The sequence below is a fragment of the Cajanus cajan genome, chromosome 6, assembly GCF_000230855.2.
Source record: "Cajanus cajan strain Asha chromosome 6, NIPB_CcT2T_4, whole genome shotgun sequence".
NCBI classification, from domain to species: domain Eukaryota; kingdom Viridiplantae; phylum Streptophyta; class Magnoliopsida; order Fabales; family Fabaceae; genus Cajanus; species Cajanus cajan.
The window spans coordinates 7,571,000-7,589,636 of NC_138522.1; the positions used below are offsets into that span (position 1 = coordinate 7,571,000).

At 26.4% G+C, this 18,637-nt stretch overlaps 1 protein-coding gene across 1 annotated transcript; it reads right to left on the reverse strand.

Annotated features, from left to right (window-relative positions):
* Positions 1 to 549: 549 nt before the first annotated feature.
* Positions 550 to 9,295, reverse strand: LOC109811765 (homeobox protein knotted-1-like 6). Its single transcript, XM_020375590.3, has 5 exons — positions 8,967 to 9,295; positions 8,670 to 8,774; positions 8,327 to 8,471; positions 2,329 to 2,567; positions 550 to 1,206 (listed from the first exon to the last, which is right to left on the reverse strand). The coding sequence occupies exons 1-5, from the start codon at positions 9,141 to 9,143 to the stop codon at positions 1,054 to 1,056; spliced, it is 819 nt and encodes a 272-aa protein (XP_020231179.1). The 5' UTR covers positions 9,144 to 9,295; the 3' UTR covers positions 550 to 1,053.
* Between the last annotated feature and the right edge of the window lie 9,342 nt (positions 9,296 to 18,637).

Genomic DNA, 18,637 nt, shown 5'->3' on the forward strand with positions numbered 1-18,637 from the left:
ATAAATTTAAAATTTTATATATCTAAATATCTATTTATTTAAATTTTAAATATAATTTATATATTTAAATATAATATTTATTTGTATACATAATTTATTTTAAATTTTAGTTATATATAACAAATATTTAACATGTGCATTACATATGTTAAATTTTTAGATATGAAGTAAGATTAAATTATATCAGTGTAACTTTTATCAACTATTACATTGATTAATAACTTTCAAGCGAATAATATATAGATCCTTTCATCTATTATATATAAAATTTCTATATTAATTCAAAGTTATTTAATATTTTATTTATGTAAATCAAAGTTAACATAATATATACTCTTCAAAATATATTAAAATATAAATAAGTTGATTACTTTCTTATTATTGTTAAATTTTAACAAAATTCGATATAAAGACTCAAAATAATATAAAGTTATAATTTAACAGTTAAATTGACAAAATTTACTTTTTATATAAAATTATTGATTAGTATAATTAGTTGTCAAAATTATATGGTATAATTTGATATTTTTTTATATATTTAATTTTTTTCTAGGTAAACATATTTTTAGATAGCTTATTTTAATCCATCTAAAACCCCTCAAGTTTGATTTTTTTTAATATCACTTTTTTAAATAAATCACATATATTCTTTATTAAAAACAATCCTGTTCATATAAGTAAGTTGAATATGAAAAATAAAATTCTTTAAATATTTAACATGACTACATACCTATACTCAAAATTAAATTAAGATTATTGATTAAACTAAAATCATGTGCTTGCTAATTCCGGTGTTCCTCAGTAATGAACTTTAAATTGATCTTTTCTTAAATATTTATAATTTATTTTTATATATATGCTACCTTTATTTACATATATCCTGCAATCCACAGGATAATTGCTAGTTTCTCATCACATGATGCCATCCAATATGAAAGCAAAATAAAGCATATAAGTATGGTTGATAGGCATATAAAACTCATCACTTATTGTGATCAATCATATGATCGAACAATGCAACAAAATTAATGGAGCAGTAGATCCCAGTCTCTCTCACTCGTGCAGGGGTCCATATAGACCATCAAAAATTGCAGCGTGAATTCCCTCTGTTGGTTTCCAATGGCGCTTTCTTTGGTTTATAAACCAATTATTTACTTGCTTCTGCTCTAAACCAGTCCATTCAGCTAAGGCAACCTTATCCGCGTCCTGGCCAATCAGACCATAGTCCAAAATTATTAGGTGATTTAACTTTATTAAATGTCTATGTGATATATAGTTAGAAATTATGTAATTTAATATCATCTAATAATTTTTCTCAACAAATTTTTTTAGACAAAAATATTTGAATGAACATTGAACAACTATTTAGTTAAAAATTTGTTAATTACAGGATTTATTTTCTTCATGAGTTTATACGTAAAAAAAGACTTATTAGTTTAAGTCAAAAACTGTTTATTTTGACAAAGTTTCATCAAAAAGCCTTTTGCATAATCTAAAAAAAATAATTATAAATGTTATAAGGAAAAAGAGTGTCATATTTGTACACCTTACGTCCACTCAACGTACGTATATATGTATGTGCATAAATATGATTAATTTCATTTTATAAGTGGCTAATATATAATAAAAAAAATCACTTGAAATTATAGAAAATTATTGATATATGAATATATGATGATAATGTCACGGCTTTATTAAAATTTCAAAAAGTGATTAATTTTGTATAACAAATGGTAAACAGTATCATGAAGTTATGATTATCACACATACACTTATATAACTTGTTAACTAATTAATTTATATTGCAAGTATTATCATACAATTATTGAAATATTTAATAATGATTATCTTTAACTATTAAGGACTAATATTAACCACGTTAAAATTATATATAATTATATTCTTTTACTTTTTTAATCACTTATAAAATAAAATTAATCACATTTGTATTCATAATTAATCATATCTAGGTGAATGTTAGATGGATAGAAGGTTCATCACTATTCATGTTATAAATTAATGAGCAATAATTTTTTGATACTTTTTTTAAACACTTCATTAATACATTTTTTTTCTCACTATTATCACATATCATGTCATCTATTATCCTTGTAATTTTCTCTCTTTTCTCTCATCAAGTGTCAAGTAGCATTATCAGGTGTCAAAAAAATATTTTTCCTAAACTAATTTCACATAAGCTCTTTGTGACTTGTTCTAAATACTTCATTAAAATCAAACCAAGGCAAGTACGTACATGGACTAAACACAATTCCACACCAATTGTTGTAATTAACAGTAACAGTAATGCATGGAAGAAAACATTCTTACAGTTGGGTACGGCCATTTAAAATGAAGATTCCACCATGCAAGTAAGATTTGTTTTGCTTCTTTTGGTAGCTTTTCTTTTTTCTTCTTTTTGGAAAATTCATGCTTCAGATTAGTAATGTAACCGCTATATCTACGTAGAAGGTTACTCTTCATCTCTTGAACTTCATTTACCCTCTTGCACTCATTTGCCTCTTTCTCCTCCCTACTCAAATCTTTTCCAGATGATCCAGTAACTTCATCTATCACATGAAAACACAAATCATTAATTATAATAATAAACCAAGCCTACAAAAATTGTGTAACAATGTGGTAATGCAGTTTGAACTTATGAGTTATATATGCAAACTACTCAAAATTTTCACCGTTAACCCAACCCTAATAAAAAAAACACAACCCTAGTAGCTTTTTTATGCATCTCTATATATGAGATACATGCTTGACATAGTAAATACATACGAAATTAAACTATTGCAAATAAAACTTAATAAGCTTTTACGAATATATAATAAATAACGTTGATAAACATCCATATAGAATATTGACACTTAACAAGCAAGATAGATATGTGCAATGACTAGTACTTATGATGAGATTCTTTCTTTTCTTTTTCGAAAGCCAGCGTAAGAAATAATTTATAGAAAATATAAACTTTTAGAAAGATTAAAAACTTATTGTGTGTTTTTCTCAATTTTATAATCTAAAATTTACAATTTCTTTTGCTGAAAAAGAAAACAGCTCTTCAAGTGGACATATTGTGTGGATTTAATATACTTTCATTAGTCAAATGAACAGGAACAAAAGGAGATGGACAAGAAAGAAAAAGAAGAGAATAGAACAAAGTATTAATTGTTTTAATTTGTTTGGTAGAGATTGAGAAACGATCGGATCAGAATTCTACTATCCTTATATATTTGACAGTTAGATGCATAAGAATAAAATTAGACTTTTTATAAAAAAAAAAATTGTTTTAAATTTAGTAGTAGTTCTCCCATTCCATATTCCTAATTTTGAAGAACAAAAATCTGACATTTGAGGATAAAAGATGTGAAATTAATCCTTTTTGTTTTTTTTCTTTCCCTAAAGGAACCATACAATATGCATTTGCTAGAACATGAACCCTAAATAACAGATATGTAGCAGTAGTTAACAGTTCTTTTAGAAGTTTTTCAATCATATGACTACCGTGTCTTCTGCAATATATAGAAGAATTAATATTTAAATAACCATTAGACAAGCATGCAATCAACTGAAAAAGCATGTATATAAAGCTTCATGTGTGTGCATTTTAACTGGATAATAACTCTTTCCACGTTTATGGTTCTTATTTTCCACCAAATCCATAATCTTCAGATCCAGCGCAATAATGTTCAAAATCAAATTAAAAGAAAGCAGCTTTATCCTGAACTGAAACTGGTTTACTCAAAATAGCAGCCAATGAATGAACACATATCGCATAAAATAGGTCTTATGAAGGTATTAATATAATAAAGTTTGCAACAACCTGAAGGGTTCAAGTACAAAAGCTTCCGTATACAACATTTTCAAATAGGGTTTAACGGATAGCCTCAAAAGCAGAGGCGAATAGATTAAAGAAAAGGAAAGAGACAGCATGCAGTGGATTTCTAAGGAAACGATGAGATCAACATATATGTAACACGTGCAACCACACCACTACTTGGAACAGAATCTTGACGATAAAGATCAAAGAGAAGACACACCTGGCCTCCAGTTCAGGGTTTATTTTATACCCATAATTATGGCTGCTTTGAGGTTGGCTCCAAACTGTTTCCACTGTATTACTTTAAAAACCTTTTTTTTTCTTCATAAATATTGTTTGATTGCGAGGAAGATATGAAAAACATCGATGATCTCACATTGATCAAAGATAAAATCAAAATAAATTATATATAAATGAAGATAATTCTTATTTTATAAGTTAGTTTAGTGAAATTAAGTTAATTATGTATAAGTGGAGGTAATTCTTGTTTTGTAAGTTAGTTCTGTGTAATTGAGTTAAGTCTAAAATCAAATTCTTAAGATTATATATATATATATATATATATATATATATATATATATATATATATATATATATATATATATATATATATATATATATAAATGTGTGTGTATGTGTTTAGGGTTTATGGATTAACTCTAAGAGTTAATTTTGGTAAACTTATTCCACTTAATCATTTATATTCTACATTATATTTTAATGATTTAATTGTTAAATTAAAAGTTTTTAATATATAGATCAAGTTTATAATTTTTTTTTTAAATATATGAAAATTAGTTTACACCCCGTTTCATTAATTCAAATTGATAGATAATTATACTTTGATTCAAATTTATATAATGAAGTATCAAAAGTTTTCAAATCTTTTAAATTAAATTTTGTAAACTTTCTATGTATTAAGAATTTTTAATTCAAGAGTTGAATCGTTAAAATTTGATATAAAATATAAATTATTGAATGAGATAAATTTATGTAAATTAACTATTGAAATAAGTTGATTTTTTTTTCTCTCTCTATCTAGCTATCTATCTATCTATATATATATATATATATATATATATATATATATATATATATATATATATATATATATATATATATATATATATATATATATATATATATATAAAAGTCTATTTTAATAATTTTTAAGACTAACGTTTATTAAATTACTTATCACCAGACTATGTTATATAACTAATAATAAAGTCAAAATAGAGTATATAATACTTTGAGCATTATGAGTGTCAAAACTTTTATACTATCATGTAAAATTATTAATTTTACACTTTTAATGCATAACTTATTTTCTCTAAATATTAATATATTAATGAAAGAAAAGAGAGATAACATATAATTTTAAGAAAATTTAGCATTAATTTAATGTTATAATTAAATCACTTTATATCTTTAAATTTACCAACAATATTATAGATGAGGCAAAAATGAGAAGGACTGCATTGCATTTTTGATTTCTCTATTTCTTCTTTCTCTATCTCTCCAAGTTTTTGAATTAAATAAGGAAAAATTATAGACACACTTTTCCTTCCCTTCCTTTCATATAGTATGACCAAACACTATGAAAGATTTACCAATTATTTATGAGAAAAAGTGTGTTGCAGACCATCCTAGGATGAGTTCGGGTCATTGATTTTCATAAGCAAAAAAACAGAGAAATGAATGAAGTAATCATCAATCAGCAAAAAAATAACTCATTAGTTTGTAAGAGTATAACTTTACGAAGTTAAAGTTTCAACGTAATGCATAAGTTTAATTATTGTATTACATATAACATGAGGAGTGTAATTAATATTAGTATACCATTCTTGTAGACACTAAAGCATACACAAGCCATAAAGTCAATTCAAGTGAGCTTCAAGAGTTTGTAAATGTTCTCTTCTTTGTCTACTTTTATCTCCTTAACCAAAATATATAATCCATTGATTACCGTAATATTTTCCCCACTAATTATCATTTTCTTTTGCTGAATTAATTAGCATTTTTCTTATCATTTTGCTATTATAGCAATCAGAAACTGATTGAATGGTATGTATTGATTAATTTCACGTAGATTTTTCTCAAAGGAAAGCCTAATAGATTCTATAGGGCCTCGCGGAATAATTTTGGGACATGCAAAGAGATATTATTTCACACAATAGTACTTACTAACATAAAATATGTAAAGCAATTAAAAGAGACAAAAAAAATTTCTATTTTCTTTTCAACGAAACAAAAAGTTACGCTGTCAGCAGTATTCTGTATTCTTAATTATGGTTTTTATGCATTTTAATTTGTGCAAGCTTCTAATATGCATTTTCATCATATTGATATTGATTGTGAATTATATATTTAATTTATTCACCTCTTATCCATTTTTATAATTAATTATTTATGTTAATAAAAAAGTATTACTGAAAATTGATTGTTTAATAAAGAGTATACTACTATAAAACGATAAAGCGTATTATTTTTGGGCACATCGATAGAGAGCAATTTACCTTAATTGAAATTATGTTTGCAATGAGCTCATTAATAAAAGAAAATAAACAAGCACCTTGCGGACATAAAACTCTGATGTGAAATTCTAAGAAAATATTAGATAGACATATTTCTCCTTAAATTTCAATTGTTAATTACTCTTGAATACATAAATGCTTCTTACCATTTTGACTTATTTAATCATTGCCCTTGAATCCTAGTAAATTCAAAATAAATTCAGTTAAAGTTTTTCTTGGTATATACTATCATTTTTTAATAATTAAAAACACAGAAGGTCATTAAATAAGCACCAGATTAAATATCTATTATCAAAGAGGGTCATTAAGCTAAATATCTGTAACAATTATTTCATGACAAAAAAAAAAAAAACTGACATGAAATATCATATACTGAAAACCACAGGAGCAGAAACAAATTGGAATCGATCGACGAATATATGTGACATAAGTACCAGTAAGAAACGCAGACACGATTAACTGTCACACAAATCCAACATAGTTTCAGTGAAAGGATGTCAAATAAACACGAACAAACTAGTCTATTTATACTGAAAAGAATTCAGGTTTCTCTTCCCTCTTAGCTAGTATGGAGTGATCAGGCTCTTCTGCTAAATTGCAATTGTGAAAAGAGTAATGTTATCAGTAAAATTTTATAACATTTTTAACAAAAGGATGAGGGACAATAGAAAGAGTAAGAAATGTGGAAAAAGATACCTAATATGATGGAAGGAAATAGAAAGAAAAAGTGTACATGCATGTATAAAAATTGTAAATTTTATTATATAAATAACATATTACTCTTTTAAAAGTGCATGTCATATACATAATGCAGGTTAATTTGGTACTACTATATATGCATGAAGGGAAATGGTTTCCTCAAGATTGGAACCTTTCTTTTGACATGAAGCATACCTACTTCACCAGTTAATAAACATCACTAATTGGTTGAATGAAGGGATGTATTATATATATAGCTAGGGCGTAGGGGCTTCACCTGTGTGTAGTCAATTTGTAATGGTTGTTACTATAGTCCTCCGGACATATATATCACCAATTATCATTATTTGTGGCTTTAAAGTTTAAATTATACTCTGATAGTATAACTACACTATAAGAAATGTTATATATAATGACATATAAAAAATGTCGCTATAGGTATAATATATGTAGGTATATATTTATTTAACATATAGTTACATACAATTTTAATGTTGAATTTGAATGAAATTTAACAACATATTTTATGTATCACAATAGTTTATACCCTCATTATTTTAACAATATACCAACATATATGATATTTATTATGTGAGTAAAAGTAATTTTAATGGCACATATTGTGTAACTATAAGATGTGTATTACTATATAACAATTTTCTTGTAGTACTAAGATGTGAAAAAATCGACAACAATCTCATTAAAAAAAATTCTTGTTGGTATATGATTAGCTGAAACAGCTTTCTCAGTCAACTAGCCTTGAGGGCAAATCTTATCATGAAGGAAGCAAGCAAAGAGGTACGTACAACATGGCTATCAAAGCAAACATAAGCACGTGACTACAGTGCTGCCATGTGAGCCAGCCAGTTCCTTAAACGTGCTTTAGGACCTTTTGGTTAGGCTAACCTGCGAACCTTAATCTCCTATTATTTTATGAATGTTAATTAGTTTCTCATATTATATTTTATAAGAAATAATATATGTACAACAATTCATCTTAATTTGTGTTTATCTATTTTTATCACTTCATTTAATACACTTTAATTTTCTATGTCTGTTCTCTCTTTCTCTTTTTTCGTTGTACAAAAATTCATCAATTTCTCTTATTTTATTTAGTGCAAACTGCAAACTGCAAAACCTTGTGAACTTGAACCTGATCCTCAACACATGTCTCGATTTCAAAATTTAGAGAATAGATGAAGACAAGAACAGATAATAATCATAGATATATAGGCATCAAGAGAGAGAGAGAGAGATGAGAGACCAGGTTGAGGAGTGTTGTTTGTGGCAGCAGGGTCGTTGCAGATGGAGTGAAGCTGCGTTTCCATGTGGCTGAGGAACATGGTTGCCTCGTCAAAAACCCTTGCAAGATCCGATTTGAACTTCACCAACAAATCGCAAAACGCTCCCTTCAATGCACATAACAAGCAAAATAATAAGCTGAGAATAAAAACGGGGTGAGATCATTATAATCATTTAATACAATATATTTCTATTTTAAAATTGAAGTTTAAAAGAATAAACAGTTATGGTCAACCCAAAATTGAGAAACTTAATTAGGGTTTGTGATTTAGCTATAATGATCATGTTTTGAAGAAGAAAGAGACCATGAAATGATCGAGCTCGGGATCATCATCCAAGAAGCCATCAGATATCACATGATCTCCTTTGATTCCTTCTAATAGGTGTGCCACATCTTGTGGCGCTCCCACCTGAAAATTCAAGCACAAAACTAATCATAATAAAAAAAAACACAAGATAATCAACTTAGCAAAGTACCACACTGTAACTAATTTAAGAAAACAAATTGAAAGAGGGTACTAGCTCTCTCTCTATATATGATACTTGAAAATTGGAAACTTGTATATATGATTAACATTTTATTTTATATATATGATTATGACCTTTTGGCAATCGATGTATGCATGGAGGAGGTGAGGAAAGAGAGGGTGAGAAGCAACTTTAGCACATAGTGGTTTTGAAACATCCTCCTCCTTCTCAAACGGCGGAGGTGGAGCCATTGTTGACTGGTCTGAGTAAGAGGCTGAACAGTAAAAGTCGTCGTAGGGGTTGTTCTCCATATTTTCTTTTATTTCTCTAAAAGATCCAAAATCAACTTCATAAAGAATTGAATTGGATGCAGTGCCATGAGCCAAAGTCAGTGAGTGCAGAGCATATATATTTGGAGGTAGAGAAGATGAGAGGAGGGTAGGAAATGAACAATTCTTTATGAAAATAATATTCTAAAACGATGGTTGCATATCGGTATTTTCGTATTATTATTTTTAATTTCATATTAATTAATATACTCTATGCCCTCGATATCCCAAAGTTAAAATATATCTATAATTTTGACAGGTGGATTGGAAATTGAAATGACTTTTTTAATATATCGAAAGATCGACTTGCGACAAATATACCGATTATCATAAATAATAAATATATAAAAGTTTAAGTATTGAATTCATAAGAAGTTATTCTATAACTAATTAATAGAATTTCAATACTAATAAGATGAATTTAGAAAATTGTTTAAAGAACGCATAAAAATTAAGAAAGTAATTTTAGGGTTTATGAAAAAAACAATAGAAAATTGATTTAAGAAATGATTGAAAATTTATGATAAGAGGTGTCAAAGATTGACTTTATTAGCCTTTCTCATATGTATGATTTTTAATTTTTATTTAATTTTAGCAATTATTAATCTAATTCAACAATTAACAAATTTATTTAAGTCATACTTCTTTAGGAGAGAAATATTAGATTTCTTATAAGAATCTCGATTTTTTGGTAAAATTTATCCGCATTAAGATTAGAGACTTGAAAATTGATTTATAATTCTTATCATATCCTTAATGATAAATGTTAATAGAGTTTTTTACCCAAATTATATATATTTTTAAAGGAGTTTTTCAATTTCAGATAAAATTATAAAAGCATGCAATGGATAATCATGTCACAACAAGCATTAAGAGAAGAATAAAAATAATTAACTGAATAAATATTTATTGAATAAGAACATGAAGAATTTAATGGAATAAGAAAGTTACATCAATCCTTAATTATAGGAGGCTTAGTCATTCATGACTAAAGAAATTGCACAAAGTTATAAAAGGAGACATTCAAAAACTTTGAGATCACTTTTGCTCTCTTTAATCTCTTTGAAATAAGCCAATCAAATTAATATGAAGTGCCTTTACTTTTTCTCAAACATTATTTTTCTAAAAATTCAAATCAATTTTCTTTTAGTCAACCTCGCTTAACGAGCTTGTTGATAGATCCAAAGTGGACTTTGATGTCCACTTGATCAAAATGGACAAATTGGCTCGCTTGAGTGAGTACTTTGAGTGTTCCTAGTAGTGTCTCAACTCCTGTTCCCTTAAGCTGTTGAGGTGACTCGCTTGTGCAAGCATCAGGTTGCTCAAAGAGTGTTTCACTCTTGCTTTGAGTGAGAGCTCCTAATGTTTTGATTGTTTTTGGTCTTGTCTTGCTTAAGCAAGCTTGACTTGTTCAATTGCTTCCTTAAGTCCCTTGTTGGCCATTACTCCTTCCTTTTTTCTCTTGTGTCTCAAAGCTTAACAAAAAAAAACATCAAAAACACCTTAAACTTAAAAAAAAAAAACTATTAATTAATCAAAACAAATTTAGAGTACTTATTTTTAACAAAACAAGACTCTAAAGTATAAGATATGCTTGATAATTGTCTAAATTGAGTAAAATATATTGACATATTTGACAATTGTCATGTACCTACTTTCACTAATTAATAAGAAATGTTGAATCCTACTTTAATATATGTTTTAATAATGACAAACTCTTAGTTTCAAATTTCACTGCTTATCAAAGGGGTTCAAGATAAACATTTTTTCTCAAGGAAGATGCCTTGAAGACTTAGTTAAGAGGTCCATCTCTTTTAATCATTCATTAGGAAGCTTTAGTTAAAACTCAACTTCTTGGAAGATTGGTAATGAAGACTTTATTCAAAAGGTTTGAAGAGAGAGTTACTTAGAAGGAGACTCAGAAGGAAGCACAAAAGGTAACTCAAAAGGAAACAAATTTTGAGGGACTTGCTGACAACATTGAAATTGCCAACACTAGTTAAAAGCTAAGCTACCCATAACCGATCTATTCTAGTAGCTATATAAGAAAGACCAAGGGTACATATTTAAGCAAGCAAGATCAAAAAGAGGAATCAAAACACTAGCTTTCATAGTTATAATCCTTTTTTCATACTCTACTTTTAGAGATATCTACTTCTACATTTGTAATCATTCTTATAATAGAAAAATAAAGTGTGAATCTTCCTTAATGAGAGCTCCTATTAGGAGAATCTGTTGTAACCATAGTTGAATGTTAAGATACACACCCCATTTTTCTGTATAAGCTTTCCCTACCCAAGTCTGAATTATAGAGGTGTAGAAAGGAGAAAAAAGGAGTCAACTAGATGGTTGTAAGACCTCATAACAGGTGGTAGTGAATTTGGGTATCTCAACAGGTTGTTGAGGAAGAAATCTCAGCAGGTGGCTGAGTGAAAATCACTAACAACAGGTGGTTGGGTAGTGAGGAACTTGTTTTAGCACATGACTGGTGTTGTAACTTGAAACAACAGTTGTTGTATTAGTGAAAACTCTCACAAGAATGTGTGAGGATTGAATATATATAGCCTAGTTTATGGTGAACCAATATAAAATTTGGTGTACAATCTCTCTAACTCTATCTCCTTACTTTTTGTAGTTATCTCTCTGCTTTATATATCTTTGTTCCATAATATGTTATTGTGTTAAATTACTCAGAAGATAGCTTCACAAGAAAACTAAATTTTTTAACACTTAGAAGATTCACCTTCTGAATGAATTATCTTTATAAATAACAAATTTTTTTTTAAAAAGACAACAACTCAACCCCCTTCTTGTTGTCTAATGTTCACTTTAAGAACAAGATCAAATAAGTATAAGGCTAAAATTGAGTCGAGTTGAGCAAGTTTGGTTCAGCTCGGTAATTTTAGGTCAAATTGAAACTTGAGTAAAGTTTAATATGAATTTTGTTTTTCAATTTGAACTTGATTTGATTCAAAGTCGCTGATAGCTAGCTTGATTTAATTTGTTAGCTCAAGCCACAAGGACCAAGAGTCATTTTTTTTAATCTTATACATTATACAAATTTTATTTATTAATAAATTTTAGATAAAATGTTTGTTTAAATTTTTTTAAAAGGCAAAACAAACTTATTTTATTAGTTTTGCAAGATTACAATATATGATCCTAAAGAAACATAATTATAAGCAAAGTATGCATAAATAAAAATTATTTCACCTTTACATAAAACAATACAAAATTTAGTCCCTAACTATATGAAGCCTTAAGGTGTCCACTTCTTTTATTATTATTGACTTGTAACTAAGTTTTAAAAGGGTATTTATATTTTCAATAAGTTGAAATTAAATAGAAATTAAATTATAAAAAATTATAATTTTTATGTCGAGTCAATTCATGAATCAAATGACCTAAATTATACATAATTCAAGTTTAACTCATTTATTTAGGAACTTAATTTTTAATTGAAGTTGAATTCATTTAATTCATAAATTAAGTTTAAAAATTAATTAATTAATTAAATTTTAAACTATTCCGAATTGATTTATTCCTTACCATTGATTATTATAAAATTAATTTATTGGATGGACTTGAGCATTTATTATGAAATGTTCATTTTTTTATTACAATTCTTTTTGTTTTATTAAAAAAATTAAAAATCACCTTTTTTTTCCGTCCCATTTGAAATATGCTGGTCATAATCACTTAGGTTGGCTCTATTATATTAAATGTTGATGTGATTAGTATAGATTGATAACTCATCGTATTAATCATTCACTTGTCATTTTGATTTTGCATAGCTTAATAATTTAATGTGATATCTAAACTTTTACATATTCAAAATTTTTAAAATCAAGTGTTTACATATTTATAAAAATTAAAAATATATTTTTATCATATTAATGTACATATATTATTCCTTAGGCAGAATGAAGAAAGAAATCCACCCATGATTATATCAATGTTTAAGTATTAATTCTTAATTTCAAAAAGGATCCTTGAAACTTTGCACTTACTTAATAACACCTTTAGGTGGAATAAAAGGAGAAGACATACACATCAATGAAAAAAGAAAATAAATTACCAATTGGTCTTATATACATATAAGGTAACTATATATATATATATATATATATATATATATATATATATATATATATATATATATATATATATATATATATATATATATATATATATATATATATATATATGAATGTTCAACACTTATATTTATCTATCTCTATATATTAAATATATAAACTATCTTATGTAAGAGTGTTTTAAAATACCTTTTTAAGGATTTTTCTTTAATGAAGAGTTTTTAAAAATTTGTTTGATTACTTATCTAATTTTAGTCTTATTTATGATATTTATTTATAAATTAAATTTTAAAATTGATTATCAAAAATTAAAAATAATCTTTGTTAAGTTGTTGCTCTTAGTGATGGAAGAAATTAATGAAATTGAGATCTCTTGTATGAGATTAAGATAAAATCACTACAAGAAAATCACTACAAGAAAATGTTAAAAAAAGAGACTTTAGTGATTGACATTTAGTGGTTGTTAGTAGATACTCAAGAAATGTTACATATAGTGATATATAAAAGGTGTTATTATAGATTTAATATATGTAAGTATAAATCTATTTGATATATATTATACAATTTTAGTATTGATTTTGAATGATATTCAATAATATATATTGTATGTCACTTAGACTATACATGTACATTCTAACAAGATACGAAAATATATTGTATTTATGGTGTAGGGCACATTTGTTTCAATATACAAGATTATATTCCCGAAAATCTCATTCTCATGAATATTATACCCAGAAATTTATTCCTATAAATATGTTTGTTTGGCATTATTAGTTTTAGAAGTTTTTTTTATTTAAATTAAAAAATTATAAATGAAAATTAGGGAAGATATATGGAATGAAAAAGTGGGAAGAGGTAGTTATTAGAAAATATAACTTTCATTCTTATAGGAATATAAGATACCTAACCTCTACCAATGGGAAGCATGTAAAATAATAAAAAAAAAAGGTTTTACATTTCTAAGAATAAAATGTACTTAAGAATATTTTTTTATATAATTGTTGCTAGATCAAAAGACGATCTTGATTTGTCAAGATATAAATTTTAATGATAACAAATTTAGACATTTTTTAGATTATACTATAAGATAAATTGTGATAGATAAATGGTTATATTGACGTTAAGTCTCTTAGACGAACTACTTCATATGTAAGATAAAAATATTTAATATATATCATTTGTGATATCTGATAACCAAATCATATTTGCTTATATTTTTCCTTAATAGATCGAAAGGAATAAGAATCTTCTTTGATACTCGCACTACAAAAAGGAACACAAACATGTTTTGCATAAGAGAAAGGACAATTGAATCCTTTAAAGCATGCAAAATCAAAAAAAAAAAGTTGTTTCAACTTGACACACCCAATGATTCCTTTCATTTAGTACCTTAAAGGTGATAAATATTTTTTTCTATTAGATAAGAAGTGAAAATTTGGTGAAACACATTTAATACTCACAATTAATGCACTAATAGAACGAAAATGAAGACGGACGAAGCAAGTTTGGAAAAGATGTTTAAGGATTTGTAACGGTTATCTTCATGAAGCACCTGTATAAAGAAGTTTGAAAATTCAGAAAGAATAAGAATCGAGACAAAAAGAAAACAATCAATTGTAAAAATTCTTATTCTTTCTTCTGTAAAAAGCCTTGTACTCAAACTGGTTGTATCATATCTTAATACTAAGACGAAACAACAAAGTAATTTCTCATCTCTAACTTTATATTATTACTTTAAGCCTAAAGAGACTTGATTGTAAAAAAATGGTTATTAAAGTATGAAGAGACTTTGTGTTCAAAGAATACTTGGATATAGATAGTTAGGAGTGACTTGTGAATGAATATTTATATCTTTGTAAGAAATAGTAGAATTTGATTGAGTTGATCAAGAACTAAACACATGCACTCTCTATGATTGAGATGAATTAGTATAAAAATATTGTGTATTTTTTTCTCTTAACTCTTCATCTGTATACTCATAAGATTTTGGATATTATTGTACTATTTTAAAAAAGTGTTAAATTTTTTATCAACATTATTTAATCCTCTTTTAATGCTTTTATTTTCTATGCCTAATAAACATTGAAAATAAATATTCTCACCTTTATATCCTAAAAATGTCAAAAAATTACTTGAAACAAATGTCTTCTAGATAAAAATAACTTTTTATTTAATGAGAATTCACATGACAAAACACACATATGGTCACTTCAATGATATTGTGACGAACTTAGTGACCCATATTTTAAGTTGCAATAATATAATAATCGGAACCCTTCCCAACTTCAGTTGCCCATGGTATATTTGCTTTTCTTCAAATGACATATTAAGGGTTCTTGACTTTATATAGTGGGGAGCCTTTTGGTTTATGTATCCATTTAAATTTCTTCATTTAGGTATATCATGTAAAAAATAATGTTTTGACATCAAGTTATGGTATCTCCAAGTCTAATCTTGCAACTAGATCCAAGATTGATCTAACTAATGGAATTATCTTTCATTTGGCTGCATTTCATTGTAACAATTTTTTTTTTTCTTTTCAAAACGAAGCTGATGAGAACGTGAAGGAAATCCGGTGCATGACATACGTAGGAATCACGTTTAGTTTATTAAAATTTTCATATTCTTTTGGTCTGCTCCTCCTTCCTTTTAATGTATGATGGTGTCCTCCTTTTCCCTCTTAGGCAGCGTCTCTGTATTATTCTTTTCAATTTCAAATCTCTCTTTATCCTCATTTCATCTTCAATTGACATCACATCACAAGTAACCTTCCTTTATGAAAGCTTACCAATTATAATAATTTAAAAAATAATGAAACTGAAGGACATTTTAAAATAAAAAATAAAAAAAAAATAAAAAAAAGGTCCCGCTTCTTCCATATTATTACATTTTCTTTATCACCAAAAACAAAAATATGTTAAAAAAAGTACAAGGCTTATCCTAAGTAACACATGTACAAAAGTCATATTTCCTACGAAGCTTTAAACTATACACTGGGTCCAATTGACCATTAGAAAAAGGGAAAGAAAATCCTTTTGTCTTGGCCTTAAGCATGACTTAGATCTAAACTTTATAATGTCTAACACATTTTTGCATTTGTATGTATACTTATAATAGAAGACAATATTAATGTTTCTGTGTCACATATAGTTTATATCAATATAAATTAACTGATCATTAAGAATCTGCTTAAATTTTATTTATTTTCAATTAATAAACTATATAAAAAAAAACTCTTCTAACTTACTTCTAAATATATTCAAAGTCTTTTTGTATTTACTTTGTTTCCTATCAAATCATAAATACAAAATGATCCCTACAATAATCTTGAGACATGACAACATTTCAAGTCAGTTGCAGAAGCTTTCATAAAAGAAGATTAGTTTCCAACAAAATTGATAGATAATTCTGTCAATACTATAATACCAAAAAAAAATAAAGCATTTTAAAGAACGCTTTCATATAGAAGAGGAGAAAGGGCAATAAAACATAAGGTAAGAAGTAGATATATTCTCCCTCTTGACAAAAAAAATGGACACGAAAATATTTATCTTTATTTATCTTTATTTTTTTATATATTTTATATCGGTTAAAGTATAACTAAAAATATCATCTATTTTACACCAATGACTTTTACCTTGACTTTGTACTTGATGGAAAATATCTCTTTCAATCGATGTAAAAAGAATTCTCTATGTAGTAAATTGTCAAATGATGTCGCCAAATATGATTTAAGTAGATTCAAAATCAACATCTCAAAGGATGTGGCCAAATATGATTTTAAGTTACAAAATAAACTTTTATATATAATAAGATAAGTGCTAGTAACATTTTTTTTTATTACACATTCTATTATATTATTAGTAAATTTATTAAAATTATATTTAAAAAAAAACGTTAGATAAAAATAAGAGTCACGCAAATTTGTAAATATAAATAATTTTTAGTCCACAATAAAATATGTTCAAGAATATATCAAAGAGCATGTATATATGGTGTAATTAAAAAAAGTATGTGTATAATAATAACATACATATATACGTCCATGAATAATGTGTTGGTGGATTCAAAATCTGAAAAGCATTATCTTCCTAAGAACGAAACGCTTTTATTCCTTTTCTTCTTCTTTTTTCTTCTTTTGATGACTTTTTTTTTCCTTTTCTAGTTTCTTTTTTACTTCACTCCAGAATATCTGCTTCCTCCGCCGTTATATCCTCCTTTTGTTCATGCATATTTATTGCAAGCACTTTGTAGATGTAATTAATAGAGTGGAACAAGAAATGGAAAATAATATGATGATTTATTATACTTGTATATATCATTGAAAGAGGTCAATGATTGTTATTGTTCAAGTATGATATTAGTAATCTTTTTATTAAAAAAAAAAAAAACTATAATATATGATCTAAGGAAGTCCTAAAGAATATCATACGGATGTCAAGATGGCTTATAGATAAATATATTATCACACACTTGCGATGATGGAGAAGAGTATTTTAATAAATTACTCATAGCACCGAATCATTGTTCAGAAATGTGATTAAAACATAGACTAGGTACTTTTTAAGAATAAAAACAGATGCTCCACGAGTTTATGTCTCTTGCTGTAGAAATAATCATAATGTATGTTCTTTCATGTCCTCAAAAAAAGGTGGCATTAGTAAAGAATAATAATGATCATCTTTTGTTGTAATATATCATATTTTGACTTCTTTTTATTAATCTTTTAGCTGCACTTGGTACTTCATTATAGGTATCACTACCAAAGACAACAACCAAGTATTGTAGTTTGTGGTCACAATCTAGGCCCACCACTAAAGCAGGAGTATAAATGGACTGGGCCACACCAAAGCCCTTTCTCATTGCAACTCCCTCATCTAGAGTCCCCTCAAATATAAAATTCTCAAACCATGAAATGAGAGTCTTATATGGCAAAAATGAGGATTAAATTTTTATTATGCATTTAAAATGAAAAGATTAAGTTTAATCAAAATAATTTTAAATATTTATTTTTTTATAATCATATTATTAATGATACGAAGTATTTACTTACTTTTTAATGACTAATCTTTATTGAAAAAATAGTTTATAAAATTTCTCTTTTTAATCACATTTTTTCCTTTAACAAAATTTAAATTTCAGACTTTGTTTATAGGGATCCAACTTAATATCACTTAGATCAACTATTTGCGAATTTTTTAATTAGTCATATATGATTATGCTACTATGTACCATATTTTTCTTTTTATTTTTCATGATATGAATATTGTTTTATTTTGATAATAAGTGGAATGAAGAGAAAATAAATGATAGAGAAATAAAAAAAAATAATAGAAACGGAAATTTTCTTAATTTTTATTATCTCGTTATTGTTTG